Consider the following 22,710-nt stretch of genomic DNA (forward strand, 5'->3'; position numbering starts at 1 on the left):
TAGAGATAGGTCTAACTTTTTTAACATAGGTTAAATTTGGAGCTACTGTAAAGAAGGACTTGTGTTCGTTTGTTAGGAAATCGAGGTCAAAGGCGGCATTGGTGACTCTCGCCTCAGAAGCAGTGGGGTGTCTTCACCAACCACCCTCTCTGCCTCTCACCCTAAGGAGTATGGCCCCATTCTCAGGGAAGGAAAGGAGTCGCAGTTTCGTCTTGGCTTTTTTTTACTAATGTCCCCTATTTATTTTATTAAATAGTATTAGAAGTTCATTTGAATATATTACATATATTTAATATATGCATGCATATATAATATAATGTATAATATATACATATTTTAAATATATGTATATTTTAAGTATTATATGTAGATATATATGTAAATTTAATTTACTTTTTCCCGTTTTATTGATATATAATTGACATTATATTAGTTTTAGGTGTACAACATGATGATTTGATGTATGTCTGTATTGTGAAATGATTACCTCAGTAAGTTTAGTTAACTATCACTTCACATAGTTACAAATTTTTTTCGTGTGATGAGAACTCTTAAGATCTTCTCTCTTAGTAACTTTCAAATATACAATACAGTATTGTTAACTTTAGTCAGCTTGCTGTACATTACATCTCTGAACTTATTTATCTCATACCTGGAAGTTTGTACCTTTTGACCATCTTCACCTGTCCTGCCCACTCCCCACCGTCTGCCTCTGTCTATTACCAATCTGTTCTCTGTATCTGTGAGTTCAGTTTTTTTTAGAATCCACATATAAGTGAGATCCTACGTTAGGTAACTCTTTCTCTGTCTGACTTGTTTCACGTAGCCTAGTGCCCTCAGGTCCATCCATGTTGTCACAAATGGCAGGATTTCTTTCTTTTTTGTGGCTGAATAGTATTCCATATATACACACCGCATTTTCTTTTTCTTTTTTTCTTTTTGAGGATGATTAGCCATGAGCTAACATCTGCTGCCAATCCTCCTCTTTTTGCAGAGGAAGACTGGCCCTGAGCTAACATCCTTGCCCATCTCCCTCCACTTTATATGTGGGATGCCTGCCACAGCATGGCTTGCCAAACAGTGCCATGTTGGCACCCAGGATCTGAACCAGCGAACCCCAGGCCGCTGAAACAGAACATGAGCACTTACCTGCTGCGCCACCAGGCCGGCCCTCCCTACCTTTTCTTTATCCTTTCATCCATCGATGGACACAGGTTGTTTTCGTGTCTTAGCTGATTGTAAATACTGCTGCAATGAACTTGAGGGTGCAGATATCTTTTTGATATAGTGATTTCATTTCCTTCAGATAAATACCAGAAGTTGAATTTCTGGATCATATGGTAGTACTGTTTTTAAATTTTTGAGGACCTGCCATACTGTTTTCCATAGTAGTTGCACCAATTTACATTCCCATAAAGTTAATTTTATATATTAACATGTTAATATATAACAGTTAAATTTATATATTGACATTTTAAATGTAAAATGATTTCTCTCTTTATTAAATTGAAACTTTAAGTACATTGCTAACATAAATTTCCTTCTGGAAAATAAGAAGCCAAACTGTTACCTTTTTTGAGACTTTTTTTTGTTTTAAAAGTTATAATATGGTATAGTGACAGCATATTAACAGATTTCCTTTATGTGTACACAGGAATATAGACCTGTATTTGTCTTTTTGGTTATATTCTCTCCACAAACAACATTGTAAAGTTGTTGTGTTTAAATATCCTAATATAGCATTTATGGTATGTCCAGTAGAATAGATGCCATAGGATTACCAGCTTTGTAGAACAAGGAACTGCCAAAGATCTAAAGACTTTTGAGTTTATTAAATCTGTTAACATGGCTCTCATGATACAGCTATGAACAAAACATTGTTCATCTAAAACATATTCTCCTCGATGATAATTCAATTAAGTAGATTTGTAAGTGATCAAGCCAGCCATTCCTAGGAGGTTTTTGTTTATAGATACATTAAACTCAGTGGTTCTCCAGTAGTCAGGTATCACCGATTTAGTCACCTCAAAGCTATAGGAGTGTTGGGGAGCTGTTTTCAAATCTTTGAAGCTACAGCAGGCCCTTGATATTTGTAGGGACAAATCCCATGTTCTTAGCAAAAGCAATTAATCCCTGCCGTTAAATACAGTAAAGTATAATTGACCCCTTCAACCTCTAGAATATTTATAAATATTGAGCTAAAATTATTTGTGGAGCTATTAAAATAAATTTTACTACTAAAATAAACAGTATATTTCATTATAGTAGAGTGACATTTCAGGAGGCGGTTATGTTCTAAATTCAGTTTGAAAGGTAAATATTCCATATAGTCAAAATTACTTTAGAAAATCTCAGAAATTGCCCATAATTTACATAGTCTACATGGATTCGTATGTATTGATTTTATATGTATTTAGAGCAATGTATTCCTACCACACTGGACACATTCCTACCCTTTCTGAAAAATTTTAATTCATATCATTTTACTTCCATTGTTGGGAGAGATTAGTATTTATTCAGACAGGGACCAGATATAAACAAGTTGGCTTGTATTTGAGGGCTCATTTGTATGAAAACTATGCCTGTTTCTTAGATGAAATTGCACTTAGTGTGGTGGGATTGTCATCCTGTGAGAGGAACACGTGCTGTGACTGACCGAGCGCTCAGGAGAGTCACATCTCACTCTTCGTCTTCACTCCAAGATGTTCACTCGCTGAGTTGAATGGTGGACAGAGTCACACTTCTCCCGTTTCTCTCTTGCTGTTACATGTTGCAGCTCCACTGTACTGTTGCCTTAACGTTGCCTCTGACCCGTCTGATTCTGTGATCATATGAATGAGACAAGGATGAAATGGACCACCCGGCAGGGTGGTGTGAGGTTGCATCCACTGAGGGCCCTTGGCATCAAACTGAGGAGCAGAAACGGGGAACTTGAAAGTAGAAAATGAAGGATCCAGCCCAGGCAAGGGGCACGTGTGGCTTTGAAGTGGTGTGTTCTTTCTTAATGTCACAATTGACAGCTTTCTTTTTTAATGCAGCTCTTGATACCTTTTCTGGTATTGAACCAATGCAACATTTATTCTCAGATAATTTGAAGCCTCCACACCATTGGTAGATGGTAACTAATGTGGTGAACAATCAGCAGATTTATGTGTTTGACTCCTTCATTAATTTAAGAATCTTCCATTTGTTTCAACATTGTGTTCTTTAACTTCGCGTCTTTTCCCACACTGTGGGGTCTTCTTTATCCGTTTCAGTCTGTCACCTGCACCTAGCTCTCTTAGTCACTCTTAGCCATGTTCACAGCACCTTAACAATTCTTTTGCAATGCATCATTTGAAAAATTTATCACCTCTTTTTTTATGGCTTTCCAAATATCGCGTCTTATTTCAGATTTTGCCTCATCCAGGGTCATCTTAATGCTCCTTTATGTTTCCAATAATGCCTATATTCCTAACATCAGCAGACATAAAAGGTCAAGATCTCTCTCTCCATGGTGTTTACAATGTGAATGTGTAAGTATATGATGATTTGAACATTGTTAATATTTTATCCATTTAGAACATTGAAAGAGCATGATAGAATTAGGAACAGAAAAGAATGTACCTCAATATTTTAAAGAAAAAAATTTCAAACTTTATGAATGGCCTGATATTTTGCCTATGATGAGCAGAAATTTACATGCATGAGAGTGCAGAGCAAACCCTTTCTCTACTTCCAGCAAGCATAAAGCATTTACTAAACCAGTCCAAAAAGGAGAGCTATCGCCTGGCTCTTTTTTGTAAACTGACCACAGAGGTACAATGGCTCTTATTTTTGCTCTTTAATTTCCTGGCATCACAGACAGTTTTGTGAGCTTGGTTGAACCAAAAAGTCTGCGGGGGCCGGCCCGGCGGCGCAGCAGTTAAGTGTGCACATTCCACTTTGGCGGCCCGGGGTTCGCCATTCGGATCCCAGGTGCGGACATGGCACCACTGGCAAGCCATGCTGTGGTAGGCGTCCCACGTATAAAGTGGAGGAAGATGGGCACAGATGTTAGCTCAGGGCCAGTCTTCCTCAGCAAAAAAGAGGAGGATTGGCAGTAGATGTTAGCTCAGGGCTAATCTTCCTCAAAAAAAAAAAGTCTGCAGCATTGTCACAGTATGACAGAATCAGCTTCATATCAGATGTCTTAAATCCTTCTCTTCTTTAGATACATACTTTAAAAAGGCACTTCTTTTCTGCCATTGTCCCATCTCACCCATTTTGAACACTTGTTTTGGCTGAGAGCTACTTTAGCTCTGAGGAAGAGCTTCTGAATATAAGTGATCAGTGGATGCCACTTTGTTTAACATTATGGAAAGGAAAAAAAACCTTTTCTTAAAATTCTTTAAAGAATATTTGCTTGGAGTAAGAATTGATTTAGTAACCACATTGGAAACAATTAGAAACATGGAAAGTTTTACCAAATTGTTCCATGTTGTATTAGGAAGGCTCACAGGCCAACAAGGGCCAGAGTTCTTACACTGGTGTGGAGTCATTGGGTTGTAAAAGATGTGAACTGTGGGACCTGCGTCTAAGCAAATCCAAACTCCATTTCTTCAAGTCGCCACCCCTAACGTCTCGTGGAGAAATGCTTCTGCAAAGTGAATCTTGGCCAGGGCTCTGCCAACTGAGAGCCTTGTGTTGGTAGTGTGATATTTGATCCAGGCCATCTGAGATTTCTCTCGTCTTTGTCATTTGTGTCTTCTACCTATTCCAAGTTGCGGGCAGAGGTTTTAGGAGCATGTCGTGTCATGTTCTCATCTGTTACATCTAGAAGGTTTGTTTAGGGAGACAGTATATGGTATAGTGGAAAGATTATTGAAATCAGACTAACCCAGTTTTGAATCCCAGCTCTGCCACTATATAATCTTGTGTACATATCACTAAATGTCTGTGAGCTTCAGTTTTCTCCTCTGGAAAATGGAGATAGGACGCTTAATTTTACAAAGTTTTCATGAACACAAAATGAGATGAAAATACAAAAGTTAAAGATACAAAATTGCTAAGACAGTGCCTGGCACATGGTAAGCACTCAAAAGTGATAGCTGGTATCAGTATTACTATTAGGGCTGCAATAAAAGCATATTAACTTAGTGGCTGTGTGCCCTCCACAATGATAGCCATGAACAGAACATCTTGAATGTTGTCAGCAACCGTCCACATCTACTACAGTACACAAGACAACCATTTTTGTCCATTTCTGAAAAGACTTTTTTACTACTTATAATGTCCTTTTATTCACATAGGCTGGTTTTCCCAGAGTCTAGTTTGGAGAGAGAGTCTTAGAAATACGTTTTGCTGTCTTGTAGACCAGCGCTATCCAATGGGATTTGCTATGCTGGTGGAAATATCTTGCACCTGCACTGTCTGACGGGGCAGCCTCCATCCACATGTGGCCACTGAGCACTGAGCATGTGATGGATACAAATGAGGAACTCAATTTTTTGTTTTAAATAACTTCGCTTTAAATAGCCACAGGTAGGTAGTGTAGCTGCAGACAAAACTTTCCTAATGATTTGGTAAAATCATTCTTAACATCTGTGAGTTAGTAAGAGTATCAACTGGTGTATACTAAATTTCCAGTGAGTACATTCTTTTTACCACACAGAACTTGATAGAAACTATTATTTCTCTCCCACGAGAGAGATTATGTTTCATTTGTCAATATCATATACCACTTCATTTTTCTGAATATATTCTATGAATTCATCCATTGGGTTCTGAGGGATAAATTCACATGGTCAAATTTTGTCAGCTTCTTCTTTCTCACTATGTGAGGACTTTGGTTCCATTCTTCTTACTGTTCTGTATTTTTTTTTCTCCCCATTCTCTTCTTCACATACACAGTAAGTTACCATATGTTAAAGATTAATAAGTGATTTTTAAGTGACATAATGTTTGGTAGCAAGGATAAATCACTACCGTTGGATTAAAATTGTTCCTGTATGCTACTTTTCCTTTCCAAGTAAAGTTATCCTTTAGGATTAAGATGATACGTAATTTTTCAAATGGGTTTTACATTCATTTCTTCAGATATTTTTTCTTAGGAAATCAAGAGAAATGTATATTAGAACTTCTTTTAATGAAACTATTTGATTCTACTTAGTTTATGTAAAATATATTTTTTAATTATCAGAAATACACAATACTTTTCAAATTGCAGGATCATTAAATCAATTTATGGGTTGAAACTAGAAGTTTTTTTAAAGAAGTAGAATAGAATAAGAAGGAATAGGAAAAGGGGCTGTCCCGTGGCCGAGTGGTTGAGTTCGCGTGCTCCGCTTCGGCAGCCCAGGGTTTCGCCAGTTCGGATCCTGGGTGCAGACATGGCACCGCCTGTCAGGCCATGCTGAGGCAGCGTCTCACATAGCACAACCAGAGACACTCACAAGTAGAATTTACAACTATGTACTGGGGGGCTTTGGGGAGAAGAGTGAAAAAAAAAAAAGATGGACAACGGTTGTTAACTCAGATGCCAACCTTTAAAAAAAAAAAAGAAGGAATGGGAAATATCTGAGTGTTTCACACATAGTAAGGATTAATATTGTTTTATGACATGCTAGTTACTTTTATACATATGTATGTGAGAGTGTGTATGTTTCTGAATTGTGATGTAAAATGGATTATTTACAATTGATCTTAGTTAAAAAGAAAAGAGAAACATCAAAAACCATTGTCTAATTTATAGTATGGTATGGAGCCAGTAATGTCAGAAGAGCTGGTTCAAGGCTTGGATTTACTTCTCTGGACAATCATTCAATGTCTTTGATGCTCAATTCCTCTTTTGTGTAAACAAGGATACCTGCCCTATGTGCTTCATGCAGTTGTTTTGAAGATCAAATAAAATACCCAGGTGATACACAGTTGTAGCAGCACTTGTTCCTGTAAAGTGGTTTGTCAATTATTTTATATGGAAAAAACTTATGGCGTACGATAGCAATCATTTATGCTCATGTTTGTGAATCTCAAGGTCAACTGAGATTTGGCTTATCTCTGCTGCAGTTAACTGGGTAGCCCTGCTTCAGGCTGTGGGTTGTGGGTTATCTGGGCTGTAGTTTGGGTTTGGTCCTGCTCCACGTGTGTTTATTCTGTGGTCTAGCCTAAAAGGGCAGCAGATATCCAGGGCATGCTTTTCTCATGGAGAATCACCAGAATACAAAAACAAAGTCAAAACACATAAACATATTTATGACTTCTGCTTACTTTGTAGCCACGGAAGTTCCATTGGCCAAGTGAAATCACGTGGCCAAGCCCAAAGTCATTGGGGAGAGATAGTGTGTCCCACTCCCAGTGGAAGGGAGATAGAAGTGAGGATTTGCTGAACAATAGTCTAAACTATCATTACCCAAGAACTGTTACATCCAAACTTTTGTTAACTACTTCATTCTCAAACATAAAAGGACAGCCAAGCATCACCATGTATTTTAGGAAAGCTTCTCAAATAATGGAGTGTCTAAAACAGACAAACAGAAAAAAGGCAACTGAAGTAATACCTAATGAGCAGAGGAGAATATTTAAAATACTATAATATTGTAATAGATAAGGTATTATATCCATAAGATAAAAATAACAGGCTTTGTAAAAAAAATGACGATAAGAAATAACTTATGGAAATGAAAAGTGTAGTAGAAATCTTTTCTTAAATTCAGTAGAAGTTTTGGAAGATGAAATCAAGGGAATCTTTCAGAAGTTAAAATCAGATGATGAAGAGAGAGAAGATATAAGAAAATTAGATGATTAATCCAACAGAGCCAAAAATGGAAATATTAAAATGTATGGCATCAAAATACTTTAAAATAATAATACAAGAAGACTCCTCCAAACTGAATAAGCTTCCAGATTGAAAAGGACCCACTGAAAACCCAGCAGAAAGCATGAAAAAAGACCCATTCTGAGGTCCAACTTTGTAAAATTTCAAAATGCCAGGGAAAAGGAAATGATTATAAAAGTTTTCAGAAACAAAAAAGCAAATCATAGACCAAGCACTGGAATCAGAACAGCTTAGGACTTTTCAGTTGTAATATTTGAATCTTGAAGACAGTGGAGTAGCCTTTAAAAATCGTGAATGACAATTAATTTCAACAGAGGTTTTTTTTTCTAGCCAAACTACCAAGTATGTGCTTAGAATAACAGCATTTTCAGGCATACGGATACTCTTAAAAATGTGTTATTCATGTACCCTTTCTTATGAAAGTTACCTGGAAAATGTGCTTCAACCAAAAAAGGGAGTAAACTGAAAAACAGGATGATTTACAACCCAGAAGACTAGGGAACTTTAGTAGGAGTATGGATAAGACTTGACCCAAGAAGGGGATCAACCAGGTCAGACATAAGACACCAAGAAGGATATATCCAGGAAAATTCTTTTTAGAGGAACTGATAATTTATCTGATGTGTTTCATTATTTGAGAAAATGTTATTGATGGGTATTTGACAGATCTGTTTGAACATTTGGGGAAAAATGTTAGTTACCTAGAAAAATAAACTACGAGAAATTGGCAGTTAATTCCAGAAATAATAAAATATTGTACAAGAAAATTAATTTAAGCAAAATAATACTTGTCTCAGTAGAGAACGATATTTCTATAATCATTCTAGTGTAATTTATCTACTGACTCATTATTCAGCCAAAATTGTTATATGGGAGGATAAGGTGGGGATGTTGGGTGAATGGCATGAGAGACCTAAATCATTACGTTTTTTTAACATCGGAAGTCAATAGAGTATGTCTAATACTGCAAATCAAGAAACAGCATTCTAAGTATGTCGTTTAAAAATATGAAGATAAGTGTCTGAAGAATGGATAGTGTGTGCCGTGAAAGATTAAGCTTGGAGACGGGTGAGGGGTAGAGAGCCTGGGCACTGCCCTTCTTTGTTATGAGCAATTGAGTACTATTTAACTTAAATTAGGTGCATTACCTTGATAAGACAAGTTAATAAATAATAAAAATAAAGTTACATATGTCCATGATTAAGAAAAAAAGCTTCCTACAGTATAGATTATAAATGAGCAGTAATGGGTCTCCCTTTCTCCATATCCCTTTGGCCTTGGTGTACTGTTCGCCTGAGGTAGCCACCTTGACATGAAGCATATCTTTTGGTAAAGTGTAAAGCTATCTGGACTTGTCTTTGCCCCGTTAGCCAAAAGATGGCTGCACCAAACTGCATTGTAGACATTGCAGGTTAATAGCGTGCTTTGAGAGGCATGGACAATTGGCCTATGACTGTGGTTGCTCTTTCATCCCTGAGCCACTCTGTACAGCCAGGGAAGCAGCCCTGACCTAGTTGGGTGAGGCAAAGGGTTGTCCTGCCAGTGGGAGCATGGCATTGCTGGCAAGAGAGGCCCCTTCTTACTGTTGGAGTTGGTGCCATGGCAGATTTTCCTGACTCGGGGAGCGCGTGTTGAGCCCTGGTCCAGCTGGTTAGATTATGTGTTGGTTTTGATTATCTGCACCAATAAGCCCTTGTTCTGGCACAGATGATCAGAAGCAGGCAGCAATTTTCCATCCTCCTAACAAAAATGCTTTTTGCATTTTGAAATTTTTATTCACTTTTCACCAAAATAGTGCTTTATAGGGGAAATCTTGGGTTACATCCAGAACTCTTTAGTCCTCAGTGGTAACCAGGTATCTTTAGGCAGGCCATTTTTTTTACTCATCTCTTTGCTGTTCTTGAAAGATAGAGAAAAAAAATCAATAATAATAATGATGATACCAGCTGCCTTTTATTCATCTTGTACTATGTGCTAGGCACTCTGCTGAATATTTGTCATCTCATTTAATCTGTTCAGTAGTTTTAGGAGCTTGCTACAGTTATCACTCCCATTTTAGACTCAAGACACTTCAGTTGTTCGTAACAGTTGAGTGACTTGTCCAAGGTCACAGAGCTGGAAAGTGCCAGAGCTGTGTCTGAACCCTGATTTATGTTGACTCAGGCCTGTGTCCTTTATCTCTGTTTGACTGGCTTCAATGCAGCCTTTGACTTTTTTTACATGAGATTAAGAAGGCAGCTTATTTTACCAATATAAGGTTACATATGTTGTTATTGTTGCATAGTGCTTATAAAAATTGTTGCATCTTTTCTTCTTAAGAAACTTTGGAATTTTATACATTTTCTATTTCTATCATTCTTTTGTATCCTCTCAGTTCAAAATTCTGGAGATCATTGATGTCTCCCCAATATCTCTCCTTTTATTTCCATATACTCACCATGTTCCCTTTATAGTTCTGTGTCCCCACTCCTCGCATCTAGAATATTGCAACTATCATTTTGTGGTCTCCCTATTGCCAGTCTCTGCCCTCTTAAGTTGATCATACACATTGATCCAGTTTTTTCAAGCTCAGCTTCTCTCATATTGCCTACCTGTTTAACCATTAGTATCTCCTCATTATCTATAAGGAAAAAAAAAAACTTTATTAAGTAGAATTCAAGATCTTTCATTATGTGGTCTACTCTATCATTCCATGAATTTATGTGCCCTTACTGTCTTTCCCACTTCTCTTGCCTGTACTGATATGTCCCTAATGTGGCCTAGGGAAGCACAGACTTTCTCTAATACTCATTTGTTGTTTTTATATGCTTTGCATCTTTTTGTGTGTGTAAGCCTCATTTGCCCAACTGAATTGTTAACTCCTGAGTATAGAAATGGAAACTCTCTGAGTCCACCAGAATATTTAGTACAGTTTCTTACATATAGCGCTGTGTGAAAAATTAATGAATGAATTTTTGAAGTTTTAAAGTCAACATATAATTCCAATTCTATAATTCTTTGCTTCTGTTAATTTCATAAATTTTAGACAAGTAAAACTTAGTAGACTTTTCTATTATGTTTTTCCATCTCTTTAATTGTATTTAATTATGAGAGGGAAATATGTTGGTATAACTTTAACAGTTTAAAATATGTTAAAGAAACAAATCAGTTTCATTTAGTATTCTAATATGAAAGATACAGGAAATCTGCTCTGAATGAAAGTGATATACTCATTGTTATATAGGTTTTTAAAAATAAAAATATTTGAGAACTTGTAATGTTTTATTATATTGTTGGTAATGTACAGTTTTGATGAGGATAAACTGAATATTTATAGTGTAATAAATGTAAAAAAATGAATTATTTGGTTTATCTCGCCTGATATATTAAATATAGTTGGAGATTGTTCAGAATATTGAGTAACAGTTCGAGAAAATTTGAAATGTACTTAAATACTGAGTTTAAAACACTCTACTTAGACATGATTTTGTTTTCCAAAAGAGGATTGCATTTTTGTGTATTAAAATTGCTTCTTGCCTTCTGCTGAATTTGAAAATGTTTTTACCCTTTACTTTCCTCTTTTTTGTTTTTCATATTTTAATAGTCTGAATATTTATCTCTTTTATTTTCTTTTCAGAAAATTTTATAGATGTTCTATAATAAGTAAAATATTTATTCTTTAATGTATAAATTATCTAAAACTATGTTCTATATGTTATTTTTGCTTTCAAATATTTGAATTTCAGTAAGAGAAGGATAATTTCACCCTGAGAGCAAAGAATAAACTATCGTGAATTTTCATGTATTTCAGATATTCATATTTATTAATCTTAGCATCCTTTTGTTGCCTTTTTAAATGTAATTTTAATAAAGTATTATTTTAGCTCAGAAATCTCATGCACTCTAAATGCTTAAAGGTTGTCATGCTGTACTTTTTTCCTAAATTATTTTCTTCAAATAATATTCAACATCATAATGATGCCTTCTTTTACACCTCACATTTTTCTAAAAGATATCTTCAATTATTTTACCCTTTAATTTGTTTTCAGTACATCCAAATAAAACCATAAATATATTTTTCAGAATAAAGAGTCACATATTTGATGTAAATCATTGCATCTGTTTGATCTAATCTCACAAACAAAAATGTTATATTTTAAAAGTACTGACATTTTAAGTTAACATTATTTTTTAAAGGGCCTGAGCCTTAGAATGAAAGTACAGATTATCCATTTTGACTCCTTTCATTTAATCATTTCATTTTTAAAATTAGACTTCATTTTACGATCCAAAAAAACCTCACGAATGTACGTGTTTGGCTGTGTTAATTCCCTTTGTCATAAAATGGAAGCTAGCCTAAATTTTCTAATAATTTTTCATCACATTAAAATTCATGGCAAAAATAAAATTGAGATAATTTTGAATTCAAGTGCATGTATTTTTATGGATGCTTTTCCCCCTCTTCTCTCTACCTAAGGAAATAGAGAAATTGAGATTAGAACTGAGTGAAAGCAAGCAGCACTTGGAACAGGAGCAGCAGAAGGCAGCCCGGGCCAGAGAGGAGTGCCTGAGACTGACAGAGCTGCTGGGCGCGTCTGAGCACCAGCTGCACCTCACCAGGTACTCCCGAGTCCCCTCCTGCGCCAGAGCACCCATCTCATGCCACTGATTGTTGCCACCGGCTTCCAAACCGTTGTTCGAGTTCGTCTTAGTCATTCAGTTCACACACAGCTTCCAGGCATATTAGGAAAAGTGGAGATGTGGTAAGCAAAACACCCAGACATGTGAATGATAAGTGTGGCAGGGAATTACTGATATATTACAAAACCTTTCATCTACAGTGCTCAAATATTTAGGAGATTCTCTATCAATATAAGCAAAATGGCATATTTCTCCTACCACCACCGCTGCCTCTCCTGTTATTTCTACGTCTAATAGAAATATTGAACTGGAGGATCCGAGGAATATATTTAGGAAAATAATTAGATACTGTCTGTTGTGAAAGAGACAAAGTAAAAGACATCCTAAGACACAAATTGAGATCTAACTGATACAAAATAAAGAATCTGTGTCCAAAGGTGAGGTAAAATTTAGAGATGAAATTGATTGACACTGTTCATGTCCAAACCATTATTATAACCATGCTTACAGCATTGTGGTTCCAAATTATGTTGTTTCTGTCATGAGATATTGTGATGTGATCATGTCGTCATAAAACTTTAGTAAACATAAAGCTCAGCCCTAGATCACAATAACACAGTTTAGGTAATAAGCATTGTGTAATTGCTGTATTGCAAACACACACACACATACACATAAATACACATATGCAGAGGAAAATTCGAGTAGAGATTGTAGATATTTCATGTTACCAAGTGGTTTCTTCTCACCTTGAATTTTAGTACTGTTTTTCGTTTTTCAGATCAAGCTTTTGGGTTTATTTAGTTCTTAGCATTTTTCAGTTTTTACAGAGGACTTGGTCTAAATACACATGTAAGTTTATGAGATTTGATTTGGTTCATAAATTAGACAAACACTGGTCTTCTAATCAGAGTAATATGTTGAATTTAAACTATGAAAGGGGACTGATCCCTTTTACATTAAATATGACAATATAATTCTGAGCACGGTATGATAACAGATGGAGAAAAGCACCGCTTGAACAGCCTGCATTTGGAGAAAAAAATATTCTAGAGGTTGGTGAACCTCCCAAAGTTTTGGGTTAGTGTCAAGATGCCTCTAGTTCTGTTAAAATCAAACTTTGTTAAAAATATTTTATTATGATAATATTCCAAATGGTTTGTCAGCTTCCCTTTTAAACAATGACAGGAAAAGAGAAGAAAGAAAGAAAGAAAGAGAAAGAAAATAAATCATTTACATGTGTGTGGTATCTGGAAAAATCTCCATAGATAAAGCACTTTTGTGAGAAAAAAATTGCTTAATACTGTAGAATATTAACTTTTTTTTTTAAGATTGGCACCTGGGCTAACATCTGTTGCCAATCTTATTTTTTCCTTCTTCTTCTCCCCAAAGCCCCCCAGTACATAGTTGTATATTGTAGCTGTGGGTCCTTCTAGTTGTGGCATGTGGGACGCCGCCTCAGCGTGGCCTGTGAGCGGTGCCATGTCCGCGCCCAGGATCCAAACTGGAGAAACCCGGGGCCGCCAAAGAGGAGCGTGTGAACCCAACCACTTGGCCACGGGGCCAGCCCCTATTAACTTTTCTTTTGATGCCCATTTGAAGTATTGTCATTGTAGAACTGATAATGTAATATTAACATAGTTCCTATGGTTATTTAATCTTCGAAGTTTCGGAATTTACCTTTATCGTGATAGTTAATTATTTTTCTTCTCTGTCGGACTTCAATTGAGAACCAACCATTTGTGTGCTGAGCACTACTAAACCACAGAAATCAGACAGCTTTTCATGTCTCAGTGTGGCTAAGCTTCAGTAAATAAATATTGATGCTGGTTTGGCCCCCTTTGCCGTTCTGTCTTATTTGGAGAGTTAATTTCTGAAGTCAGAGTCTGTAGAGAGTTTTCCTGCGTAGAATCTATTTGTACTGTCTAACGAGATGGGTTTCTTGCAAGTAGAGCGTATTAAGATGCAGCAACTGCTGAAAATGGACTAGTGGTAACTAATTCCTTTGTTCTTAAGGAAAATGGTTTCGCTTGGTTCCATAGAAAGCTTTTTCCATTGAGCTTTATTTACACCAAGCCTACAAAAATTTAAACCTAGTTTTATGGAAAATAAAATTAAATTGCCTTCTTTCTAAATGCAATACTCTTTTGTAAGCATTTTACACTATGTTCATGTTGTATAAAATCCACATTCATAAATTTAAAGATGACAATTATAAATGCAAGGAACTGTGCATCTCTCTCTTTTGCACTGAAAATGTCACTTGGTTGTTGGGCTAAATATTTCTGATATACTTTTTGAGTTTTTTTAGAGTTAGCTTTCCCTCACCATTCTTTATTGATTCAGTAAACTCAAGTGTGTGGTTGAGAAACTGTCTTTCTTTTTCAGTGTCGACCAGCTGAAATAAATCAATTCCACACAGGTAGCTCTTAACTTTGAATTGCATATTCTAAACAGTTTAAAATCAAATATGAAAACCATGTTATAAAGTAGCGACGAAATAAGGATCCAAATCTTCCAGGACAAGGAAAACTTAAAAACTGGAGTATAAATTTGTAGATCAATCTGAAAGAAAAATGTCTTATCACTTTTTTGGTATTTCCTGTTATTGTCTAATTAGATTTAAAAATGGAAAAGAGAAATTCAACATTTATTGAAGCACCCAATTGGTAACTATAGCAGTCACTTATTCAACAAATATTTCTTGAACACCTACTGTCTTTTCAGTACATTGCTTTGCCCTAGGTGTAGAGAAAAAAAGAAGACTGAGTTTTTACCCTCATCTTGCTCACACTCCAGTAAGGAGCCAGATCTTTGTATGCAATTATAATAGAGTGTGAGAGTAGTGCAATGATGGGAATAGAGATTCCCACAGGAACACACAGGAAGAAGAATTGTCTCGTTCTGCCTTGGAGATGAAGGTGATGGTCAGAGAAAGCTTTCTGGAGGAGGAGGTGTTTGGTGGCTATCTTGATTAATGAGTTCATGAATAAGCATCCTCAAAGTGGAAAGAGGTGAGTTGGGTATCCCAGGTAGAGGGGAAAATATATACAGAGACATAAAGATGGGAGAGAACATAAACTCTACAATCAGCTTAGGTGTTTGGCAGGAGATAAGCCAGGAAAGGGGAGCAGGGACCAGAGGAAGGGACTTGTGGGCCATATTCTGCAGTTTTGCCCATTCTGAGAGTAATGCATTTCTCTATAAGTATTTTAAGCAGGGCTGTCAACATGATCAGCTTTTTGGGTTGGGATCCTGCCTCAGACAGGAGTATAGAGAGTGAACTTGGAGAGCTGATGTAGGAGACAGGAAGACCAACTAGGGTAAAGTCAGCAACTATAGCCCATAGACCAAATATGGCCAGTTGTCTCTTTTTGTATGATTTATGAGCTAAAAATGGTTTGTAAATTTTTTATTGGTTGGGAAAAAATAATCTGTTGTGACACATAAAAATTATACATCCATAAATAAAGTTTTATTGGACACAGCCACAATTATCCTTTATGTATTATGTATGGAACTATCATGGCAAAGTTGAGTATGGTCCTCAAAGCCTAAAATATTTACTGTCTGGCCCTTTACAGACAAAGTTTACCAACCCCTCAGTTAGGGGCTGTTTAATTCAAATAGGAAGTCAAGTCAGCTTGAACTATGAAGGATTTAAATGTGAATTTCAAATGTAGTTGAAAGGCAATTGAAAATAGATTGGTTGAGGAAGAGATGATTGACAAGGACCCCAATTAAAATATAAACACAGTAGTAGGGGATGGTAATGAAGTCCTGGGCTGTGGCTGTGCAGGTAAAATGGAAAGGAAATAGCATGTTCAAGAGAGGTGAGAGTTAAAGGTGACTCCAAGATTTCTAGCCTATGTTAATCCAACTAGGGAACTTAAAAGGAGTAGCAGAGGAAGATAATCTTTTATTTTGGAGCTCCAGCGGACATGTGCAGTGGAGGACTGGAGTGAGCAGGAAGGTCAGGACTGGAGGCTTAGATCTGGTCCCTTTTACAGAAAGGTGCTGGCTGTAGCCAGGGAAGTGAGTGAAAGTGCATATAGAGGACCATGTTTGTAAAGTACATGGAAGGAGGACCGCCAGATGAGGAGACTGAAATGAGGCCCTCAGTGTCTAAGAAAAGACTAAAGAATGATTCAGAGGAGACTTTGGTGAGATAACAAAGCTATAAGCTTTTCTTCCAGGGCTCCCCAGGCATCCAAGGTTTGAGGAAACTGAGTTTTAGTATCTTGCCCAGTCAGTCACTGTCTCTGCCACTTGTGACCAATTACTTAATTCTTTGAACCTGCTTACCTACCTATAAAATGAGGTTGGACTAGATGATTTCTAAGTTTCCTTCTAGCTCTGATAATCAGTGATTCTAACAATGATTTAAGACAATCCATTATTAAGTTCCTACTTCCAGATGTTAGGCATTTAAATTGTTTAGAGTATTCCTTGTTTAAGTGATTCCTTAGTTTGGACTTCAGAGAGATTTACAGAAACGTCCTTCCTCCCTACCACTTACATTCATCATAATGTAGGCTCTGCTGACTGCTCACAGGTTTATGAAGCAGTCCCCTAACATCCTTCCGATCGCTTTGCCCACCACTGCCAAGTGCGTATGCACAAGCACTGCCTTGACCTTGTCACCTGCTCTCGAAGCCTTCCATGGTGCTGCGCTGACTGTTACGGAAGGTCCACACTCCTCAGCAGTTAAGGTTCTCTGACGGGTTCCAACCTTCTGGTCTTATTTCATCACCACCAGTGTCATCCTCTCTCATGTGATGTGCAGCCAAACTTAAGTAAACGCGGCCCTCCTTGCTCTTTTGGACTTTTCTCCTGTTTGCTGTCCTCTACACCGAGAATATCCCTTTGACTTTCTACAGCCCTGTTATAATTTTACCTTCTTTTCTAAGTCTCCCTGAAATCCTGGTCTTTCCACTGTAGCCCTCCCTGATGATTCGTGCCAGAGGGGAGCACGTCTCCCTCTAAATCCTCCTCCCCATGGAGAGCTGAAGGCACTTACTACATACTGGATGCGTCCCTCAAAACAGGAAAAAGGAAAACCTGAGAAAATGAATTAGTACGCTGAAGTTTTTCATGTACCTGATTCTCTTCCCTTCTGGAATGTATTTTTCCTCAAGGGGTAGAGGGGAGTCTTGTTAATGTCATACTTCTCGAAGCACCGAGTTCGGCCCTTTGCAGAGAGTTAGAACTCACTAAGTCATTATTGCAGGAATGCTTAATGTATATTGCAAGTTTATGACTGTTCTTTCAAAGCCCAGTATTGATGTATAAATATATATATCTTTCAGATATATGTGAGTAAAAAGTAGGAGATGGAGAAAAGACTGAAATTTAATGAGAAATTTTGTTTGTCCATATGATACAATATTATGATTTTGTAATAGCTGTTTTTTTATTTTTAACTTATTTGCACATATATGGTTAAGTGTAGCAGAATCAAATGATACATGATAATCATTCTAACAATTCAAGTAGGGTTGGTAAAGTGTGCCACACATCTCACTTAAATATGCTTACTTAAAAACCTCACACACACACACGCGCACACATGTACACGCACACACGCATGCACAACACACAGTTTGTAACTTGACTTCACTGTAATTAAGAGATGGCCTTCAGACAGTGTTTGAAACCAGTGCCTAATAAACATGGTCGTTGAGCATGCCGAGCCTAGCATCCATAAAAACAAAAGCAAGGCTGCCTTCTGCCTGTTATGTCTTTATTAGTAGTATCATTCAGAAGACTTCTTCCTTTTCCACAACAAACTTTCAAGTGTATTTAAAAATATCCGTTCGTTTATTTGCTCATTCCACAAGGAGTGTTTCCTGTTGCAAGACATTGTGTTAGGTAGGGATGAAGGGAGATAGAAACAAAATAGCTTCAGATGCTGCGCTTCAGAAGCTTATAAGCTGGTGGGGAAGAAAAGAAACTACACAAAGAGTTGGTAAGATAAATGATAAAATCCAGCAGGGAGAATCCAGGTAAGGTATTACAGAGACAGAGGGACAGATAACTTCTTAGTAACCTTGGTAGCATTTGGATATAGGAAAATGGGAATGAAGGCATTTGGGAGGTGCACATGTATACATGAAAGTAAGTTAAAAACATACAGTGTATCACTTAAATATCTGAAAGTATGTCTCTGAGGTTAAAAATATCTTCATCTTAGGATCTGCCTGGTACAGAGCTGCGTAGTAGCTCTTTAAAAAATAATAATAGAGGTAATGGCTAAAGGCCGTGGCCGTTGTTACTGAAGCCCGACTGGGTTCCAGGGACTGGGCGAGTGCTTTTCATTTCCTCCTCCCAAGAGCTCTGTGAGGTGCAGAATATTATTTTCCCTGTCTTACAGCTGGCGCAACTAAGGCCCAGAGAAGTAAAGTGATTCATCTAAGGTCACACAGCTGATAAGTTATGGGAGCAGGTTTTGAACACCCACAGTTTGCCTGCAAAACCTATATCTTTATCCATCAGGCTATAATTCTATGTGAATTAGTAGGGAAATGGATTGATGCAATTGTTTTTAAAAAACCTACCAAGAAAATCAGTAACATGAATTTATAAAAGAAATAAGAGCTGCTCCCTTATACACTGGTATGAATACGTGTCAGTGAATTTTAGTCTGGGCTTGGGCTTCCCCTACGAGACAGAGTCCCCTGGCTCACCATTTGCCTCAGTCACTTGACGTCTGCAGTACAACCGTCCTTCTTTCCTTCTGTGCTTCACGTTTGCCCGAGAAGGAGAGGCTTCTATGAAAAAGTAGGAATACCTTCACATATTTGTTTTTGACATGTTTCGACGTCTTTAAAGAGCGACAGGATTTAAATCCCTCTCACAAGACTGCCATTTGCACCCATGTGGGCAGATTACTCTGTGATATGACATTAACACCACCGTTTCTGGATGTTGATGTGATTGTCGTTAACTATTGAGGCAAACATGCTTCTCCATACCTATTGTACGTGTATTGAAGCACATTCTTTTGAATCCTGCATCTTTTTCTCAGATCTCATCCAAGGGGAATTACTATAGGAATCCTTCTGCTTATGTTCCAGAGAACTAGAAATTGAATTGCACAAAGTGCCAGGGGGAGACCAACCTGCCATTAAACCTGCAGGCTCCAGCTTGTGTTAGCACAGCCACTTTTAAAGCTTTTATTTCCCTCTTTGCATAAATAGTGTTTTCAATGACAGATACTTCAGAGACTCTCAGAGCAGGAATCTAGGTGAGGTCCATAACATCGGTATTATGCTCGCACCAATTTTGTGATCCAGATAGGAAGATCTGACCTATAACCTAGAGAGATAGCAACTTGAACTATAGTATTTGTGTCTTTTTGAAAGTGAGAAAGGGTATAGAAGAGGAGACACCAGGTTATCCTCTTATATGGGTGGTTTACTTGGGGAGAGGTGATCAAGGCTTCCTTTCCAGAGTATTCCAGAGCATTTAGCTTCCGCATAATAACTATTATAAATGCTTTCTGGAATTTAGTTGTTGGACCTCTCAGATTACCACTATGAGTCAAGAGTCTTTGGTTGAGGTAATAGAAACCCCAGAATGGGGAATGGATTAGTTTGATAACCAGACCATGTAAAATCCAGGTGCAGCTGGTCCCAGGGTTTCTTGGACCGGAGACTCAAGGCAGCATTAATATGCTATCATTTCCTGTCAATCCTGGGGCTCGACTTCTGTCTGAACGTTGCCTCATTCTTTCAGGTTCTTCAACACCATGTAGTCACATCCTTCAGTCTGAACTGAAGATAAAGGACATGCCCTTGATTTCAAACTGTAAGAATGTGACTTCCTAGCTCCTCTACCTCCAATTTCAAAACCTTCAGTTCCACAGCTACCCCCTGGACTCAAACTGAGTCACGTGCACACATGCTCTGTTGGGTGCTGTGGCTGGGCGTCTCAGCAGAACCCCAGGAGGAAGGGAAGAGAGTTGCACTGAGCAAGGGGAGGTGCCCTTCCTAGGGAGGCATCAGGGACCCTGCTAAATAAGACAACAGGTGTCTCCTCTATTGTCTTTTTAAAAATACAATCCCTGATTTTTCCTTTGACTAAGGAATGATTGAAGTAGAAAGAAGGGAAAGAAAATTAGGTCTCTGTTCGTGTCGGCTGAGAATGGTGTTCTCTAATGCCGCCATGGCCTAAGTCCACGGAGTCAGAGTCAGTGCTTCACGGTGTCGCTTTGGGGTTTTCTTTAAAGAACTCTCAGAATGTGAAAAGAGAGATGTGAAGGATGCATCAAGGAAGGTCCAGCATGTGCCAAGCACTGTGCCTGCTTCCTACAGCAGTGCCTCATGGATGCGGTCCATGGTGGGCTGTATGTAATTAGACTGTGACGAGATAAGTGCAAAAACAGAGCGTCTGGAAATTTTATATCAACTTTAACTTGCTTCAATATCCAAGTGCATGATCAGCGGGCCTTTTCCATTTTTGATGTTTTAACTTTTAAAATTTTTCTAGTATTTATTTTACAAAACTAATGCTTTGCAAAGGATTAGAAATTTTTTTTAAATGATCTTTCACACAAAAAGTGGGAGACACCCTGCCTTCTCAAGCCATAAAACAAGCCTGAGGAAGCTGAGTCTTAGAAAGGTAGAGCATGAAGTCACACAGCCGGGAAGGAGGGAGGGAGGGTGTCGAGGAGGCAGGGTTTGGACCGGGTCCACAAGACTCCAGAACCTGTGCTCTGGAACTCACATTTATAAATAAGTGCAAAAGCATATTTCAAAGCTAAGTAGAAATACGTTTTGGGTTGTAAAATCTCGGTTCTTGGGCAGGAAGCGGGCCCCTCTTATCTCTGTGTCTTCAGTACCAAGTGTGGCATCAGGCTAAGTTTAGCAGGTTCTCTGTAAATGTTGAATAAATTTGCCTCTCCTCTTTATTGTTAGGGAGCATTAAGAAGGACCTGCGCTCATCTTCAGGTGACAACTAGCTTAGGTCAAAAGACCAAATTTCCACTCTCTCTTCCTTTGAAGAAGACAGTGTAAGGTTGACGTGTATTCTTGCTATTCTGCAGTGAACTTTATCTTTTTTTCCTCCTGAGTTTTATTGAAGAATTTTTAGCCTAAAGTTTCCATTTAAAAGTTAAGCTCATATTTTTTCTTGTACTCCTTTCATGAATAAATTAAGCAGAGAACGTGTCAAAAATAATTTTAAGTGGATATATGTGCAACCAACATCTTCAAGTCTTGAAATAGATGGCCTTGGTGCTGTTTTAAATTGCATCCTCTTTTCCTTCCCCCACCCAGTATCAGAGAGAACAGGCTGTCAGAGAGCCAGGAAAGAAAAGGCATTTCATTTTGCTCTGGTGGACACCATGTTGCCTGAACCCACTCTGCTCCCCCTGGCTGATGGGCTAAGAACCCTGGTCTCGGTGTGGCCCGGGGCAGGAGAGGTTAGAGTCAGAGGCTGCCAGGGAATGTGTCTCTGCAGGTTCTGCTTAACGTTCCCTGGCTCACTCGTCTCCGTTCTGTGAAGCCCAAATGTGTGTGCAATGAAAATCTACGCTGGGGATGTACTCTTCTCCCCTGCCACGCAGGCCCACAGCCTGGAGCATGCTGGCGGCGGCAGCCAGCTCATTTTCCGAAGAAGCCCAGAGGAGACTGAGAAAGTATTGCCCACACCACTTGCTTGACTCAACAACCACGAACATCAAGTTCAATGAAAATAGGAGGAGAAAAAAGCAAAAACATAGAATTGTTATCTTAGGAGCCTTAAGTAGGACTATTTTTCGAAAAGAGAGCTCGGATCTCCAATATTAATGTAAAGTAAAAGAAGCGTGAAAAAAAATCATCAACTTAATGGTGTTTAATTTCTTCTTAAACACCTCTTCCTAATAGGATGTATTGTTTAGAACATTTATTAGGCGTTACCCACTTGTTATTTAATGTTTCCCTCATACCCACAAGTAGGTTATACAGTGATTCATTGATTGATAAATCCTCGGATCAAAGCTCGTTGTAAGGATCCTGAGAAAAGAAGAGGCTTGGAGGATACCCAGTGCCCTCAGTGCCCATCTCAGACCGTGTCTCACAGGGGACCAGGCTCAATTCAAGGAAACACATTTTTATTGAGCTACTACTCTTAGATTGGCTGAGCAGAGGATACAGTTCCCTGAACTCAGGGTCTCAGAGTGGGCGCCAAATGGGTCAGAAGACATTTGGAAGCAGCGCATAAACGAGTGTCCAGCTGAGAGGAAGGCTGTCCCACTGTGCTCTGCGTGCCCTCTCCCCGGGAGGGGGAGGTCCCCTGTGGGAGGGCTGAGC

At 38.1% G+C, this 22,710-nt stretch overlaps 1 protein-coding gene across 14 annotated transcripts in view; it reads left to right on the top strand.

The window, feature by feature from the left end:
- SDCCAG8 (SHH signaling and ciliogenesis regulator SDCCAG8) overlaps nt 1–22,710 on the top strand; it is a 223,690-nt gene that overhangs the window by 87,545 nt on the left and 113,435 nt on the right. For all 14 annotated transcript variants that reach the window (XR_011499352.1, XR_011499357.1, XR_011499355.1 and 11 more), the window contains exon 13: nt 12,252–12,394. Coding sequence is in view for 7 of the 14 variants with exons in the window: in XM_014847801.3 (XP_014703287.3) it covers nt 12,252–12,394 (143 nt within the window). In the remaining 7 variants the exon portion in view is untranslated. The remainder of the gene's footprint in view (nt 1–12,251; nt 12,395–22,710) is intronic.

This window comes from Equus asinus, chromosome 30, assembly GCF_041296235.1.
Source record: "Equus asinus isolate D_3611 breed Donkey chromosome 30, EquAss-T2T_v2, whole genome shotgun sequence".
NCBI lineage: Eukaryota > Metazoa > Chordata > Mammalia > Perissodactyla > Equidae > Equus > Equus asinus.